General features: G+C 51.5%; 1 protein-coding gene across 3 annotated transcripts in view; it reads right to left on the reverse strand.

Annotated features, from left to right (window-relative positions):
• ABLIM1 (actin binding LIM protein 1) overlaps positions 1–18617 on the reverse strand; it is a 318451-nt gene that overhangs the window by 35948 nt on the left and 263886 nt on the right. For all 3 annotated transcript variants that reach the window (XM_056120595.1, XM_056120594.1, XM_056120593.1), the window contains exons 8-11: positions 15356–15414; positions 5440–5517; positions 4402–4557; positions 646–681 (exon numbers count right to left, since the gene is read on the reverse strand). In XM_056120595.1, the coding sequence (XP_055976570.1) occupies positions 646–681; positions 4402–4557; positions 5440–5517; positions 15356–15414 (329 nt within the window). The remainder of the gene's footprint in view (positions 1–645; positions 682–4401; positions 4558–5439; positions 5518–15355; positions 15415–18617) is intronic.

Consider the following 18617-nt stretch of genomic DNA (forward strand, 5'->3'; position numbering starts at 1 on the left):
GCCCCACTGTGAAAGAATTTCTGCTTTGAAGCTAGCTATCATGAGCTTCCTGAAGACACTCCACTAAACAGACGGTGAAAAGAAGTAACTGGGGCCGTGGGTTTCGGCTCTGGGGCAGGACAGCTTGATGCAGTCCATCTGGGAGGTCACATGGGACTTACCGCTGACCACAGGGCTGCCACTGGGTGTGATGAGACCCACCCGGGCTGGTCACTCATCTGGGACAGCCTGGGGGTGTCGATCAGAATCACAGAAAAGCTTCACCCGTGATAGGGGGTTTCAGTGATCTTAGACTCCAAAGCATGGCCTTGCCTGCAGACGGCTCTGCTGATGGGCCAGGAGAGTCCTGCTGGGCCCTCCAGACAGTCCAGAATAGGGGAGTCCAGGAGAACTCAGGAGACGGGAGCCAGTGCCCAGGCTGGGGTCAGGGGCTAGATCCCTTAAACCTTCCCTCCTGCAGAGCCCAGAGCTGGGTGAGGCTCTATCTCTCGCTCTGGTGTAGAAAGAAACCCTCTCCTGCTCACTGGCCCATACACAGCTCTTCAGTCTTTGGTTTGAGGTCCTTTGTCAGAAAGCCCCATTCGAGGAAAGGCCCAAGGAACTCCCCAGTTCCTCCCCAGTGTAAATTTCAAAAATGGTACCTACTTCTGCCGATGGCGTAGGTGACAGGGTCCTGGGAGACTAGAGGAAGGAGAGAGAGGGGAGTTAGACATGGCAGTGACTCTGGATTTCATTAGCGGCGGGCGGACGGACACACACACACACACACACACACACACACAGAGCCCAGCAGCCAGCTCCCACCTTCAATTCAGCGAGCAGATTCTCTGCCACACAGGGTCCTCCATGACCCCCCAGCCCCAGCACCTCTTTTCCTGGCTGCACTTTCTGTACCCTTGACCCCTGTGAAGGGGGTGGTGACCTGTGCTCCATCACCCCCATTCCTGGCTCTAGGCCAGACTCTGCAAGGACATAGACTGTTCTTGTCCAAACATTCTCAGCCATGGACTGCCCCTGGAGTGACCCAGGGCTCAACCTCTATTTCCCCAGTGAATTGATGAGAAGGTTGTCACTGGAGAGGAAAAAGAGGCCCCATGTTCATCACGAGGGCAGCTTCCCTCGCCCCTTCCTCTGCCCAGTGGTGGGTTGTGCCATGGCAGCCTATCTCTGGGCAACATCAGGTATTCCCGCCGGCCCTGCCTTGGGAATACTAGGCTGCACCCCAAAAGTCAAGCTCAGGTCTTTGATGCTTCTAAAACAGCAATCTAAGGGATGGGTGTTTGAACATGGGATGACTAAAACCAATCACTAGAGACACACAAAAGAATCTCGGAACCAAGCAGCTCACTGCAGAGATGCCTCTGGACTTTAAGCCAGACCGATTTCACTGGGATGCTTCAGATGGGGGCAGGTATCGTCCCTTCACCTGCACCCTAAGAATCCCAGTGGCCCTCAACTTTTCAGAACCCAAAGTGAAGTGCAGGTAAGTGGTTTCACTGATGGCAAACTCCAGGCCTCAAGGAATAGGGCAATAGCTGGCCCTTCTCATCTCCTCATCCCTATGGGACCCTGGAGGTCACCCCATGAACTGCTATTTAAGCTCCTTAACAGCCATGATCCAGAGACTGGGAACTGAGCACTCACTGCAGAAATTTCTCCAGACCCTAATTATCTAAAATTTTAGAATTTCAGGAGCATGGCGTATGACATCTTATGCTATTCATAACAAGCAATACAAAAGAGAGTATGGGGGAGATTGTCTGCCATAGAGGCAGGGGGAGGGTTGGGATGTGGGGTGGGGGGACAGATACTGGGGACACTGGTGGTATAAAACGTGCACTGATGGAGGGATGGATGATCAATCAATACATGACTGAAACTCAAACATGAAAGCTTTGTGATTGAGTCTCATGGTGATTCAATTAAAACAAATAAAAAAAAAACAATCATGAAAAACTTTGTAACTGTGTACCCACAGTGATTCAATTAAAACAAATAAAATTTAAAAATAAAGAAAACACACACATACGCAAATAAATAAAATAAGCAATGTACAGCCCCATGGAAGAAGTGTCCAGAATGAACACAAGAATCCAACAGCAGGGCCAGAGTGATAGTACAGCGGGGAGGGTGTTTGCCTGACAGACTTGTGTTTGATCTCCGGAATCCCATATGGTCCCCCCAGGACTGCCAAGAAGTAACTCCTGAGTTCAGAACCAGAAGTAACCCCTGAGCACTGAAGCCTGGTGTGACTCCAAGTCTCCCCAACCCCCTCCAAAAAAAATAATAATCCAACAGCAGCAGAGTAAAGGGGCAGGCGCTTGGCATCAGAAAAGAGTTCACTAAAACGGCTGCTTCCCGAAGTAGGCGGGCACTCAACCCTGGACGAGCAAGGCCACTTAAGTACCAGGTCTGGCTCCCAGCAACATCTCACTTATCACTCACGAACCCCCCGATGATTGGTGTCACTGTTAATGTGAGTTTACAGATCAGGAGCCTAAAGTAGGTAATTTTCCCAAAGCCACAGGACGAGTAGGCGTCAGTCTGGTTCTGAAGTCTGAACGTCCACTCCAAAGCCCACGCTCCTGATGGGACTCAGAAGGGACCCTGGGGGACACACCACCTGAATACACCTCCCAACACCTCCACTACACCACCAGACAAATCCCCTCTCCCTTGCTTACATGACTCGAACTCTAGGGAATTCTGATCTGTGGATTCTAGGACCAGCCCTGTGCACTTTATCTGGATTCTTCCCTTGCCGTGTCTCCACCACTTAAGAAGAAAAAAAAAAATCTCTGGTGACCAGAGACAAGCCAAACACCCAGGGCTGGTACCCTGCAAGGATGCGACCAGGGTTGGTACCCTGCAAGGATGCGACCAGCAGGTGGTGCTATGAGACTACAGACACAAGCTCCCCCTGGCCACCTGTTACTAGGTAGAGCTGCAATAAAACAGGTGGGAAGAGAAACAGCAAGCGGTGTACAGTCCTATAGACAACATCACTGGGGAACATCACTGTCCTCCCGTTGTTCATTGATCTGCTCGAGTGGGCCCAGTAACGTCTCCATTGGAGACTTTGTTGTTACTGTGTTTGGCATATCCAATATATCACGGGTAGCTTGCCAGGCTCTCCGAGAGAGGCAGAGGAATCGAACTCAGGTCGGCCCTGTTGGCTGCATGCAAGGCAAACGCCCTACCGCTGTGCTATCACTCCAGCCCATCCTATAGACAAACGTGAAGGAATTAAAAGTAATAGAGATCGCACATGACCGAGAACACTCGAGAGAGAACCATGGTGCCTTCTGGATGTTCTGAGCTGACCCAAGTCTGTCTGGAGAAGATCCAGTTCCAATAATCCAAGCGGCCAGGGAAACAGCTCAGGCAAGGGAGCACGTGCAAAACAGGGCGGAAGGCTCTGAGTTTGATTCCCAGCATCACCTGGGGTGGTCCTGGTGGCTGCAAAGCATCTGCAGGCCTGAGTACTAAATCACCAGGCCTGCAAGCCCCCCCACACCCAGCCCACCCAGGGCCAAGCATGACTCCCCTATTCCTACACCAGCACTGCTGGGTGTGGCCCATATTAAAAATTAATAAAAGGGAAAAATAGATCGTGGGGTTGAATAGGCCCAAGAGAGCCGGGAACCCCAAGCCTGGGAGAGCTGGGTGGGGGGACCTACAGAGCCGGAGGCTTGGGTCCAGCCTCTGGACCCCTGAGTTGGGAGAGTGTCACTACAGCCAGAAGATGCAGAAAACAGCCACCGCCGCTAGCATCCACCCCACCTCTGGTCTCTGCGAGCTGCCTGACCAGATAAACGTGCGTGATCTTCACGCCCTGGGTCACACCCTCTAGCCTTGTGGGTTGACAGGTGGGGACAATGGTTCCCCAGAGCTTTCACCTGGTCAAAGTCACACATGCAGAATATGGGTCCCAGGGATACGCCTGGGTCATTTGGTCCCACCCCAGTGCTGGGCTGGGAGCGTCAAGACCACCTTTCCCTGCTGCATTCTAATCATGAAAACTGTAGCAGCCCCCATGGAGGGTGTAAGCTCTCTCTTCTTCCACACCCCAGGAATATTCTAGCTTGTCCCCCGACAGGGCCACCTCCTCACAAGGCCCCCAAACCTTGCCCTCTGCCCAACTTCCAGACTTTCCCTGTTAGGGTCACCGCCCAGGAAGTGGGCTCCACCGGCCTGAAACCTGGCCATCGCTCACTCAGCCCGCCTGGGTCTGCGGGTGTCGGGCTGCTCTTCTTCCACGCCGTGAGGGTCGGGAGAAGTGAAAGGGGCTTCGTAGACGGCAAAGCCCCCAGGGAGACGCTGTCCAAGCATAGGCAATGGGGATCAGCGGTTCTGACCCACGTGAGAGAGAAAGGCAGTTGGCGGACGGCAGGCAGTTACCTCTCCCTGGCTCTGCCGCTCCTGCCTGTCCTCATAGCCCGAAGTGTAGAAGGGCTCATAGGTAATGAGATCCGGACGTTCAATGTCATAAATCGCCTTGACCTTGGGGATGGCTGCTAAGTCCTTATAGTCCAGGATTTCGTTGTCCACTCTGGCCTAGAGAAGTTAAACAGGAAGAACAATGACACTGCAATCTCAGTTCAGCGGGGAGCTATGCTGATTGCATTTCCTCAGCAACTTTAAAAGACTTGACAAATAAACAGAACCCTGGCTTACTTAGGTTACAGGCCTCAGAACATTTCCACTTATGTCATATGTTACTCAAGGTTTTTTAAAAGTCACCAAGAGCTTAGGATAAAGTCTACGCTGAATTCACTGAGTCAGAGATCTATAAACCTTCAGAAGAAAGTCTTAAAGTTTTATCTGGGGGGCCACACCCGGCAATGCTCAGGGTTTACTACGTGGCTCTGCACTTGGGAATCACTCCTTACGGTGCTTGGGGGAACTTGGGGGATGCCAGGGATCAAACCGGGGTCAGCTGCATGCCAGGCAGGTAACTTATCCACTGGACTAGTTCTCTGGCCCCAGAATCTCTTAAATTTAATGCATCAAAGAGAAAGCTCAAACAGTGAATCCAAAATATTCTCCCTAAGTGCTAAAAAACAGGCATAATGAGTCAAATAATAGAATATCTTTGTGGCAGAACTTAAGAATGCTTAGTATCAGCCTTACAAAATATTAAATTTAATATAGCCAAATGCCTAGATGTCAGCGGACACCAACATGTCTTTTTGTAAACCTCTGATCACTGCAGTTTTATACACAGCCCTCATCTGCATGGGTCAACTCAGCTACACACACCTTTAATCACCTGAAGGAAATACAGCTGACAAGGCGAGGGACCCAAATGAGATAGGAGTCTCCTCACAGGAGAAGCCCCAAGGCGTAGCATCAGCCCTGGGTTCCGTGCCCTGCCCAGTCACGCCCGTCTGGTTCCTACAATGCCCTCCCCTCACCCCCGGTGGCATCATCACTTACGTAGATGGTGTGTCCGGGAGAGCCCGGGATGCTGGAGCCCGGCCTGGAGTAAATGCTTTCGGAGGAAGTCCTGGTGGGCTGGAAAAGAAACGTCCACACGTGAGATCTCGAGAGACCCCGACTTCCGAGTCCCTCAGTGGTGCTAAGACCTAAGGAAAAGCGAACACTCGGATGTTTCTGCGGAAGGAGAAACTGACTCTAGGAACAGAGGCAGAGCATGAGAAGGACCAGCCGTGCATCCGGGGGCTTCGCTTTTGCCTTCTCTTCCTCCCCGCCACCCCCAAGACCTTCGGGTCCTACCTTGGACTACATATATCTCCCCTCTGCTCCTCCTCCTCCTCCTCCACAGCCGGGGTCCTACCTTCCTATTAGCCCTGGATAGTCACTGTGTCCTCGGGGGTCCCCACGGGACCCAGCTGTGTCCCCAGGGTTCCCCCTTCTTGCCATCCCCTGCCACCCTGCGGCTGCAAGTCTCTGGGGTACATCGTTTGTGTCACCACTCTCCGGCTTGGGCCTGCAGTGTCCATTCCAGTGCCCACTCTCGGGACCTCACGACTGTGTCCTGTCTCTCTTCCAGCCCCGGCAGCTGGGGACCCTGAGCTGGCTGACTTGGGGTCCGTGTCCTTGCAGTGCTCTGACCCATCTTCCTGCTCCATTCTTTTCCTCCTCGTCTTGTCTTTGGCCCCCCTCAGAGCCCTCCCTGGTCGTCCACGCTGAGTGGCTGCCCTCCTTACGGTCCCTCATCTCATGGTCATGCTTGTCTTCCTTCCTGAGTGACACCATTTGGTTTTGTGTGGCTGAATTCGTGACATCATGGGGGCTCCCTGGCAAGCCCCCGGCCCCATCACAAGGCCTGTGGTCTTCCCCCTGTGCTCGAGGCCGGGTTTGCAGAGGATCCTGGGAAGCAGGAGGCCTCACTGAGGGAAGGACCTAGACTGTCCTCTCTCTGCAGAAACAGTCAGCGGGGGAGTTGGCTCAGGAATCCAGCACACGCAGAATGCACAGCCAGGTGTGGCACCAAGACCAAAGGAAACGCTTAGTCAGGGGCCACCAGACCCCTCTCAGTCCCGGAGTTATATGACTTGCGCTTAAGCCGGCAGCGTGATGGTCAGCTGCTAGACAACAAGACCGAGCTAGACTCGATCCTACATGCTCGGAGAACCTGGGTGTGAGAGGAGTGGCAATAGGGTGGGACTGCATGGCCAGTTCATCTCCTTCCAGTGTGAACCACACAGCCAGGACGCCCGCAGATATCCCCTCAGGACTCAGGCATGTCCCATCTGGGGCTGACGGAGCTGACCTTTCCAGAGGCTCCAACATGCTTCTGTTTCCTCCTGCTGAGGTCCTGGCTCTGGAAATTAACGTGCTGATTCTACCCGTAATGCAGAAGCCCTACTCTGACCTACCTCATTGTCAGAGCAGTCCTGACTTGGGGCGTCCCGAACTCGGCGCTTAAGGCTTTAAGGAGCTCCAACACTGCTCAGGGCTTTTGCCACAGTCTCTAAGGACTTCCCCATGTACCTGCTCCACCAGTAGGGGGCAGACGTCTCTCCCTTGCAAAAGCATTTATTGACTGATTGATTGATTGACTGCTTGCTTTTGCTTTAATAAATCACTTACATTGATGGACTGATTGATTGATTGACTGCTTGCTTTTTGGGTCACACCCGGTGATAGCACAAGGGTCACTCCTGGTTTTGCACTCAGGAATTACTCCTGGCAATGCTTGGAGGCCATATGGAATGCTGGAAATCGAACCCGGGTTGGCCACGTGCAAGGCAAATGTCCTACCTGCTGTGCTATCACTCCAGCCTCTACACTTACGTTGAAAATTGGCTACCATTTCCTGTGTGTGTGTGTGTGTGTGCGTGCGTGCAATTTCATCTCAAATACTTAAAATTTTGTTTTCTGATTCTAAGCACCTAACATCACAAACATGTTGGATTTCAATAAGTGCAACATGTTGCATTTTCTGCCAATTCTGAAAAGAATCCCTTCCTTCTCAGAGCTATGCTCCCCATACTGATACAGTACTTGCTGGAGGTACCGGAGGTGATGATGCCCTGAGAAGGCACAGAACTTCCTCCAACGTGCAATCCCACCACTCACATGGAAAGTTCAACCTCAAAAGCCACCAGGTACTGACATGCTTTCCTGCTCTCTGACCCCACAGATAACTTCATCTCTGCCATTCACATTAGCTTCATCCCACTGGACTGTTACCCAGTTTGACTGGGAGCCCATATGTCCACAATGGATCCTCATGGTCAGTCACGGTCCTCTCATTGTTCATCGATTTGTTTGAGTGGGCCCAGTAATGTCACCATGGTAAGACTTGTTGTTACTGTGTTTGGCACATCGAATATGTCATGGGGAGCTTGCCAGGCTTTGCCGTGCGGGCGAGATACTCTCGGTAGCTTGCCGGCCTCTCCGAGAGGGGCGGAGGAATTGAACTCGGGTCGGCCATGTTGGCTGTGTGCAAGGTAAACGCCCTATCCGCTCTGCTATCACTCCATCCCAGTGGATCTTCATATATAATTATTTAGCAGAAGTTTTCAGCTCTTCGCATAGCCAGGGTACGCACGGTGGCCCAGAGAAAAAGGACTGGAGTCTATGAGCCATCGAAGAGTTCACCGCCTTCATTTTTGAAATCTTCCATGAGTGGCTGTGAGGAGCAAAACTGCTCTCTTGCCTCTATTATAAATGAAGATGCCTTCAAATATGTCTGCAGACAGGTGAGGTTACTTTTGTGCTACAGCGGGGAAAGGGCCCCCATGGGGAAGCTACTGAAGGCAGATGCCTTCACTTCTCTAGAAGCTCCTCCCCTGAAAGCATGCTGTTTGGTGGTTTCTTTTGACTTTATCTTGGGCCAAATAACTAAATGAATGAACAAGTGAGAAGGGAACCAGGGTGCATGAGGAAAACAACGCAGATGCAGGAAGGTTTATAGACTTTCTACCCCCAAGCTTTTGCCATTGAGATTAAGACTTCAAGCCTTGGGGCTGGAGCGATAGCACAGCCGGTAGGGCATTTGTCTTGCACGTGGCTGACTGGGGTTCGATTCCCAGCATCCCATATGGTCCCTCAAGCACCACCAGGAGTAATTCCAGAGTGCAAAGCCAGAAGTAAAAGCAAAAAAGCAAAAAAGAAAGAAAAAAAAAAGACTTTAGGCCTTAGTTGGGCGTAAGGAGGAGACAGGAAGCTGCCTCGCATTGACTTTACACTCCCGCATTTGATTTCAAAGCACACAAGTCTTACATTGTCCTCTAAAAAGCAACAAAAAAAGAGAAATCCTGAAGACCAGCAGGGAAGGGGGGGGGAAAGTTGACCTTGGACCCCTCAAAGGAGATGCTGAGAAATACAGGTCTCTGTTTTCTGCGTGAAACCCTGCTCAGAAAACCTTCCAACTCCCCCTTGGCCAGCGCAGGGACCCTGGCTGGCCTGCCCACCCGCGCTTCTATTCGACAGGTGCAGCCGCAGGAAGAGAATTCCATGGCGGAGATCCTATTTATAAAGTCTCCACTCGGCTCTTCCAACCTGGGCCACCAAGACACTTACCGGAGAGAAAGGAAGCAGAGACACACTGTCCCCAGCATAGGCCATCACACAGGCCAGTCCCCCTCCTAGGAGGATGCAGCAGTATCCAGGGCTCTCATCCGCAGAAGGATGGGGCGGGGGGGGGGGGGGCGGGGGATGGCTATAGCGCTTTCATTGACTTTGCATTCACCCCAGGCCATGCTCTACAGAGAAGCTTTGGGCACCCACATTGTAAGCATAGTGGTGGTGGGGGGCACTACTGAGATAAGGGGACTGGCGCCTGAGAGCGAGGGCTGCTGAGTGGACAGAACCCACCCTACGCTCCAGGTGGACACTTGCTGGACAAGAGCTGCAGGAATGCTTTTATTTACTTATTTATTTTTGTTATTTATTTTTATTTATATTTTGCTTTTTAGCTCACACCCGGCACAGGGGTTCCTCCTGGCTTTGCACTCAGGAATCACTCCTGGCAGTGCTCGGGGGCCCATATGGAATACTGGGAATTGAACCCGGGTTGGCCGCATGCAAGGGCAAACGCCCCCGCTTCTGTATTATCGCTCCAGTCCCAGGAGTGCTTTTACTATCCACATGCACCGGAAGTTTACTGCTCAGTCAGGAGTGAGGGGAACTGCATCTGTGGGGAAGGAGGGCTTAGGGGTAGCACATGGACACACGCTCCTCCTCCTGATTGTCCCCATCTACCGACAGCCTTCACCTTGGACAGCTGGCTTCTATGTCCTCCCCTTATAAAGCTCGGGAACTTGTAAAGACACACCAAGGAGGAAAAAAAAAATCCGTAGAAGGAAGGCTGCCTGCCCTGTGCGGGACATTGCTACAACACAACGACTGGCTCATTAATACAACACGGGTCTGGCGGTACCCGGCAAAGCGCACACATTCTAAGGAGTGACTGTTAGTTTCCAAAGGGAAACCCCCTCAGGCCCGTTGCCGGGGAGGAACACGCTCATGCTTTCCCTCAGAGGCAGCCCCCGTTTAGAACAGAAGCCAGTGCTCATGCTGGGTTATTATCACACACTCGGCCACCCGAGCTTTGCCTCAGCGAAGAGCGAGACGTAGGACACATGCTCAGTGTCGATCTGGTGGACAACCATCTCATTTGGACAAAACTCCTCCAGGGGAGCGAAAGTAGAGGACGTTTCGGCTTTGGGAATCCTATTTTCATCACTTGCTCTTGCCAGTAAGTCAGGCAAGAGGAAAGGGATGGCTTCAGGAGAGGAACAATACGAAGCCTTTTCCCCCCATAAATCTGACTTTCCTCAGCAACAAACCCAGGGCTTCTTCCGGGCGCAGAATGTCCTGGTGCCCACAAGGCCGTGGCCAGGTCAGCCGACACCCCAAGACGCTGGAGCTCGTCTGGGCTGGGAGCTGCTCTCTACATCATAGCAGTTCTAGGAGAGAAGTGTCAGGGACTGAGAACTGGGCTGTTTTGGCAGGTTAGGGTTTCTTGGGGGCTTGAGGAGGGGAGTCCTTCAAAGGTCAACGGGTGAAAGGATTCCTGGCCCTGTAGCATCGTGGGTGCAAGGGGGGAAGCATGGACCTTGCGCACGTCTACGGCTGGGTAATGAGAACCAGATGTCCCTCCGGAACGACAGGCAAGCAGGAGCGAGGTGATTAAAAACAGAGCATCCTGCCTCTCCCAACCCTCCACACGTCTGCAGGTCCCGCGGATCTCCTAAACGGAAGGCTCTGGACCCACTGAAAAAAAAAATCCTACTCAGTATTTTTCAGGATCTGAAAATACCCCACTTGGATTTGGCCTGTGGCAAACCAGCTAAGACACTGTTTGAGTCACAGTTTACTTGTGGTGGGGGTGGGCGGGGAGAGACCCTGGGCAGGCAGGGCAGCTTCCTGCCAAGCAGAGGGGCGATGCTGAGTGGGCCCCACTTGCAGTGGGGGGCTGATCTCCGATCCTCTGAACCTCAAGGCTCACACTTTGCTGCCTCTGAAACCTTGGCCCCTGGAGCTCGGGTGGGTGAGAGTAAGCAGCCCAGATGGCAAATCCAAGACGGTGCAGAGCCCGGGATGCCAGGCCAATAGCACATACCCACGACCTGAAATTCCCCACTTGGGAGGAGTCGGTCTGGAAGGTTTGTCTGCCACCTGTGCCAGCTCCAGGCTGCTTGCAGGCCCCGTGTGAAGACACACTGGGAGGGCAATGTCTACAGAGCTTCAGTCCACCCTCAAGCTCGAGTCTGTCCTTCACATCAGCCAAGTTTTCATCCAAACAAAGCCCAGCACCTGTGCAGTGCAGGCACCTGGGAGACAGTGGGAGGCAGGGCTGAGGTCTGCAGTGGGTCTCATGGGGCAGAGAGGTGGCCGTGGACTGTCCCTCTGGGGCTAGCAGGTCAACCTGTCAACGGATTCTCAGAGGCCCCCAAAGGAATCCAAGGTGGGCAGGGGCCACTTCCTCCAGCCCGGCTGCCCACCGGGAAGCTGATGATGGCAGCACTGTTGGGTACCCAAGTGGGGTGCTGGTGGACTGCCCTGTCCCTCAAACACCTGCACACCAAGGAAAGTGACTGCCCCCTTCGAACACCCCGCACTTCTTCCCTCAACACTCCCTTGGGGTACAAGCAGAAAGGACACACATTACAGGCTTCTGAGGGGGCAAGCACAGCTCTTTCATTCACTGGTGGGGTACCCCTGGGAAAGTTGCTCCCCTCGGGAGGGTATCTCCAGTCTGTGATGGGGCTGGTGGAAATGGGGTTCCCTCCCAGAGGGGATCCTTCGGGGAGCAGAGGCAGCTGTGTGTGAGCCCATCTCTGCAGGGCTGTACTTGGCCTTCTAGGCCTCTTCCCCTACTTCTGAGTCCCACCCACACACTGCTTCTCCCCTGCTCCATGATCCTAAGGGCCCCTTCACGGCTCACTGCTTTCTCACCACTTACACACATTCAAATTTCATCCAGTCTCAGCTATTCAACTCAGAAATCACATGCATCTCCCAGGGAAGGTCCCGAGACTCCCCTCTCTCTTCTGCCATCATCAAGAACACCATCTCTGCACTCCATAACTGGTACTTGGTTTCGACACCATTCCAGAATCATCTACCTGCTTGCCTTCGTAAAACAGGGCTGACACTGGGGGAGTTACCAGACCGTATCTAGTAGTGCTTTGTGTGTGTGTATGTGTGGGCCTGTGTGTCTGTGTGTGTGTGTGTGTGTGTGGTATGTGTGGGGGTGTCATGGGCCCCCACTGCCCCATTCACGGCCTCATCTGCCTTTATTCTTCTCTACGTCCCAATCCACAGCATCCAGTCCCTGGAGGCCCCCAGATGCTTGGCAAATATTTGTTCGGCGAACAAATGTGTGGACACGGGCCCCAGGGGAGGGGTCTACACTTCAGCCACTACTCTAAACGGAAACACAGTCAGAGAAGGAAGCGGCCAGAACGAGAACGTGAGAAGCAGCCTGCGGGTGAGACAGCGTCTACGGACACTAGCTGCGGTTGCTTCGTGGGGAGGCAAAGCGGCAGAGCCTGGGGCCTGGGGCAGTCAGCAGGGCCCGGTCGCAGTGCACACACTGCTGCAGCACAGACACGGCGCCAACCTGCAGAGACGGAGACCGGCCTGTGCGTCGAATCAGGCTTTTGGGATAAAAGAAATCGGACGAAGAACGATGGATGGCTGGTGGCTGCTGTTGAAACTTGGAGAGAGGGAAGAATGAGCAAAGAGAGAGCCTCGAGTCAGCACGGACAAAGACCAAACCGGATCATAAAAGAGAAGGCTAATTTGGTGGGAAATGCCAAGGGGCGTTGCTTAGCTGGTGTGTATGTGTGTGTTTGTGTGTGTGTGTGTGTGTGTGTGTGTGTCCTGGGTCTCCGTGTCAAAGCATGGTCTTCACATAAACACAGGCACCACCTGGGTTCCAACCTGGTTGTTCATTTCCACGGATTAGACACTCTTAGACACTCTTCCAAAGGAACAGAAAGACAAAGAAAGCCTACAAGAGGCCAACTTGGAAATCTGTCATTGTAAGGCCCTAGGAGCTCTGAAACATCACCAATGTGGCTTGCTGTGTGTGTGTGTGTGTGTGTGTGTGTGTGTGTGTGTTGTGAGGTGGTGCTGAGAGGCTCTTACAACATTTTCCGTTTGCTATGGAAACGGCTGAAGTGACAGCCAGTGAGAGGGCTCAGAATCTTGGCCCGGAGTGTTGTGTTGTATAGACACACCCTTAAGAGAGCCTCAGATTTATTTCCTTTCTCAAAACCGATTTCTCTTTAGCCCCACCAACCAATAGGCATGTGCCCCACTTGGGGTGCCATAGAACCGCCCTCTCATGGAGGTGCATTGCCTCAGAGACTATCAGCCTCCCGAGGGGGTGAGTCCATGTCTAGCCTGACCGCCCAAGTGCTAGCCACTGGCTGTGGGAGCTTCTGCCACTCTCTGGAAGGCTGCATGAAAGGAAGAAAACAACAGCTTCTCTTGGCCAGAATTGACTGTTTTCATCAAGATGTGATCAAGAGAGTTGATTTTTAATTTTGTTTGTTTGTTTTTTGAGAAAGTCATTTTGGTAACAATCTGCAAACTCAAATCCCTCCTTATGAAGATAAGACATGTCCCAATCAGTCCGGCCTCATTAGCTTTCCTCTCTTCTCCCAACAGGCTCCATCAGGGATGAAGGAAAAACAATTATTGAAAAAAGTAAAGTCAATTCTGTAGAGGGAGCACCCCACTAAAAATATTTGGGTGGTTTTGAGGCCAGGCTCTATCCCCAAACTCTGCTGAGAATATTGGATTCTTAGGTTGGAAATGACAAGGGTTATCTTCCATATTCTAGCTTTTCATAAAAATAACCCATTTCCAAACCATCCGTGCTCCTCAAATGAGTTTCATGCTCAGACACATTGAGAGGCCTGTGTCCTGACGGGAGAGCAGTCCATAGGCTTAAACTGAAGCTCCTTGTCGACAGAGACCAAGTGCACCCCGATATCGGTAGGCAAATTCTTTGCCAGTTGGTCTGTGCTCAATTATTACCCAACTGCTTTGAGCAAAGCGGGAGTTTTCTTTCCTCCACGTAAAATATGTGCACATGAACAGTGACTCTAACACAACCACTTTCATTCAAAGGGTGTCTCAGGTAAAGGGCAAGTTTCGAAAGTATCTCAAAGTCAAAATGTCTTCATCTGATAATGGAGAAAAAATATCAAGCAAAGGAAAAGACATTGTTGGGAGTAGAGAGGTTTCATGGAAGAGAATAAAGAAAGATCTTGGGGGGGGAAAGGTTATTATTCCTCTGTGTGTGTGTGGGGGGTATGTGTGTGTGGGGTGTGTGTGTGTGTGTGTGTGTGTGTGTGTGTGTGTGTGTGTTTGCTCATGAGCCTGTGCATAAATGGGACTTGTTCATGGTCCTTTCTCTGTAGCTAGCTATCCCTCTGCTGGGGACATGTAGCGACAGGCCCCACTGAGCAGAGCTAGGGCTGGAAGGGCGTGCAGAGGTGCAGAGGCCTGCTTCCCACAACAAACAAGAAATCCTCCCACCCTTTGAGTCTGCCCTCAAAAACCAATCCAGGCTTCCCTGTTCCCTGTGACTCTCTGTGGAGTACAGCCAGCCCCATTTTTTTCCATGGGAACTACTCAGCTCAGTGTGTGTGTGTGTGTGTGTGTGTGTGTGTGTGTGTGTGTGGACTGGGAAGCAGTCTGCTAAAGGCCCCCAAAAGGTTGGCACTGCAGTGCTGGGGGGGAGCATCTGGCTAAGATGCGGGTCATGGCCATGACCTCCCAACTGCGCACAGCTCATAAAACACTGTCATCTGGGCTTGTTCCGAGAAGTGGACAGACTTTCAAAGAAGACTTTAAGGGGGGAGCGAGGAGGCGACTCGAGCCTTGGGCCCTCCGCTCCTGTTTTCTAGAATGACTAGAACATTTTTATGTCACCTAGGAGTGAAGTTAGAAAACCAGCCCAGATGTCTGTTCCCAGGCTCGACACAGCTGGGCTCCTCATTCCCGTCTCCAGTGTTCGGAGGCCGGGGGACTTGTGGAGAGGGGAGCTAGGGTAGCAGCATTTGGGTTGGAACAGTGCCTTCTGGACTGCGTACAGAAACAGCCTGTGGAACAGCCTCTGTGTAAGACCCAGATCTCTTCACATCTGCATCTGACGTTTTCCCTTGAATGCTTTCCCGAGGACCAGGCGAGCTGCGCTTGGTCTAACACCAGTACTTGGGGACAAAACTCAAAACCGAGGTGAGAGAGGAGCGAACCACATCCCTGGACAGAAATGAGTTGCTGTGATGGGGGGGGGGGGGTTGGGAAACGGTCATGGCAAAGTCCTTCCATGCACCACACAGCCCCAGGACTGCTGCTCTTGGGCCTTGAGTCCTGCCCTGTGGTTCAGGCACCCCCAGCTCTGCGTGGTCCTTACCCGCAGCTTCTCCTCCGTCTTTGTGGACTGCTTACAGTCGGGATGCCAAACGGTGGAACCTGCAAGGAACCAAAGAAAGAGAGACTGTGTCTAGGCTCAGTGCATCATGGGCCAAGTGTGAGGTGGGTCCACCAACCAGCCTGTCATATCAAAGCACTCGACGGAACGGCTGTCGATCTAGACCACCTCTGGGCAAGAGCCAGTTCGTTCTTGGCTTGTGCTGTTTTTCTAAAAAAAACCATCACCAACCTTTCAAAGCATTGTCTGCATGCTTTCTCCACCTGGGCTGCGCTTGATTATAGAAACAGAAGCCACGAACTGTGTTTCTACAACATGACAAACTGAGTAGTTGGGTTGAGGGCCATGAAAACAAACCTAGGTCTGTCTCTAGAAGGTTCAGAAGTGAAACTCACTGACTCGTGTGCGAATCCCATGACCCAGAGATGCAGATCTGGGGCACTAAGTCCACTGGAGTGAAAAAAAAGTTGAAAATTATTTTCCAAATCCAGATGTTTCTTTTTCACTCATGAAGAAAAAAAATTCTGTTAAATCAGGGAAGTTTATACTTGAAGTGCCCTTTCTCTTGGCGGGGTTCGGGGTCCAGTTTCTTAGAGTATGAAATATTTCCACGGATGGTTGGTTCCACATTACAGCACCCACCTGTCTCTAAGGTGAGGCTATATAAGCCTCTATAAGCCCATGTGTCTAGGTAATAATATGAACCATTCACATAGTTATGGGTAGGAATCCCTGTATATCTGATGTTTGTTTAAAGAGATATTCAAGTGTGAGGATGGGCAAAAGAAAATTTCAAAATAAAACAATCTATGCAAAAACTGTTACCAAGTTGCAATTAGGGCTTCAGTGCTATAAATGTAATGAATCAGTCTGCAAATCGGACTTTCTACATGCATCTCCCTGCTTTGATCTTTATCTCTTCAAGTAGCACTGGAAAATCTTGCAAAGTCACCAGACTGAAGTAAGTTGGAAATGACTTTCCTCTACTGAGCTAAATTTGTGACAATAAAAAAAAAAAACATTAAAAAGCAAAACAAAACAAAACAAAAAACGCTTTTTATCAAGATACACACAATCCCTGCTTAACAATCATTTCTATCAGCTTTCACCCAGCACCGCAAGAAAAGGAAAGAAATCAAACAAAAGCCAGCAGACACACATTCTCCGGTGCTCTAACAATGACGCTTGAGGCCAGCTACAAAAGCACAGGAAATCCTCCCATGTGGTGAGACCAGGCCGGCTGGGAGCAGCCTGTGCTGGAACCTTCTGCAGAGTCTTGAGCCAGAACACGCACCAGTTTGCACGTGGAGTCACAACATCCGCCAGAGGTGAGTCCTCGAAGACGGAGAGAGACGGTGGGTGCTGGGGGGGGGGGGCGAACCCGCTGAAGGAAGTGGCCAAAAGGTGGGCGGAAAGGACTGGGAAGCTCCCTCCAAGCAGAAATAAATGTGTCACCAGCTTTGGGACGCCGAGTGCCGCATGCCGACTGGCCTTGCTGAGCTGTTTGTTTGTCCTACGGTCATGTGCTGTTCTTGTCACAGCTTAAGGCTTCCAGAGCCCTGAGAACGTGCAGGATGGCCAGGGCGCCGCGCTCTCTGCGGACGCAGGGCTGACGTGCATCCTGCTGTCAGGGCGTTGGGGGGGGTGCCGAGACTGACATAGTCCCGCAGAAAACAAACGCCAGGGGACCGGGCAAAGAAGAAATCAGCTCCCCGATAAAGCACAAGGTGCCACCTGTCTGCCTGCAACCTCCCGGCCTGCCCTGGAGGATGCGGGTCTCAGAAAGCCCGTGGGAGAATGTGCTTTGGGGCACTTGTCACTTGACTTTTCATTTCATTTTCATTTCATCATCCTGTTATTCGTCGATTGCCTCGAGCAGGCCCCAGTAACGTCTCTTTCATCCTAGCCCTGAGATTATATTCAAGGCTATTTAGGAGAATGAGACCCATCATTGTTACTGGTATCTGGCATATTTGGTACACCACGGGGAGTTTGCCAGACTCTGCCCTGTGGGCAGGCTACATTCGATAGCCTGCAAGTTTGTCCAAAGTAGGAATGAGACAATAAGATGTCATAAAAAAAAAGGTTTTGATAAGATGTCGTGCGGCCGCAAATGCGGCCGCGTGGTTCCGGGATCTGGATTTTATAGTCTCTGAGTCTTGGCCGCTGATGGGATTACACGGCGCCTTTTGACTTTTAAATGCCTTTAAATTTCAGTAACTTTTATTTTATTTTTTAAGTCATGACTTCTCAGCAGGGACCCTCCACCCGTTAAAAGGGTGTAATGAGGATAGCCAAGGTTTCGCCTTAGTACTCATTTCTGTACACTTTCCTTCGTTGCATGAAAACAAAACTGAGATCAAAGCAAACCATTCATTAAAAATACACAGCGTTATGTGCAAAGAGACACGAAGAAATGACAGACAGAGGCGGCTGAGACCCAGTAATTAGCCAAACGGAACGAGCAATCGCTGTTATGGTTCTTGCTAATTTTACTGACAAGCCCTTGTCTGACTAATGACTCTTTATTTCAGCTAAAAATAGCAAAAGGCTTGCACAGATGGTGCTCTTGGATGGAAGAGACTCCTCCTACGAACATCTCTCCGAGAAGCTTTGGAATTTTAGAGATAAAACCGAATCATGGTTGTACAGTGGGGACATGTCTCAAAATGATTCTCAAGTTCAAGGCGAATTTCCTTGCCACTGTCAACTTTTGCATTTTTCTTCCAAGGACGGTGGATATATTCTCTCTCTCTCTCTCTTTCTCTCTCTCTCTCTCTCTCTCTCTCTCTCTCTCTCTCTCTCCCACTATAATGGGATGCTACACCCAGATAAGTCCACCCAACAGGACACTTTCTTCTCCCTGAAAGCCCAGAGCAGCCTGGGTGGCCTCAAAAATCAATCTCACAGGAGAGCGATGGGGGTGGGGGGATTAAGAAGCCAACCAGTAAGTAGCATGTCTAGAAATGCTTTTCTCTGCTGCGAACGTGTCTGAAGCTCTTTCCTGGGGAGGGCTGGGAGGCTCCCATGGCTGACTTTCTCTCTTGCCTTAGATCCATATCAACAGACTCCAATTCTTGTGTTCATTCACTGCAGCAGCCAAACATTGGTTGAGTAACAGCCTCGGGGGTGCTCAGTGCCAGCATGTCAACTGCCTGGCTGGTGAATGGGGGGGAGATGGGATGGGGGAGTGTGTGTGGGGGGAGATGAGGTCACCTTTAGGGCCACCTACCATTGGGCTTTG

The sequence above is a fragment of the Sorex fumeus genome, unplaced genomic scaffold, assembly GCF_029834395.1.
Source record: "Sorex fumeus unplaced genomic scaffold, SorFum_2.1 ptg000043l, whole genome shotgun sequence".
Classification (NCBI taxonomy): Eukaryota; Metazoa; Chordata; class Mammalia; order Eulipotyphla; family Soricidae; genus Sorex; species Sorex fumeus.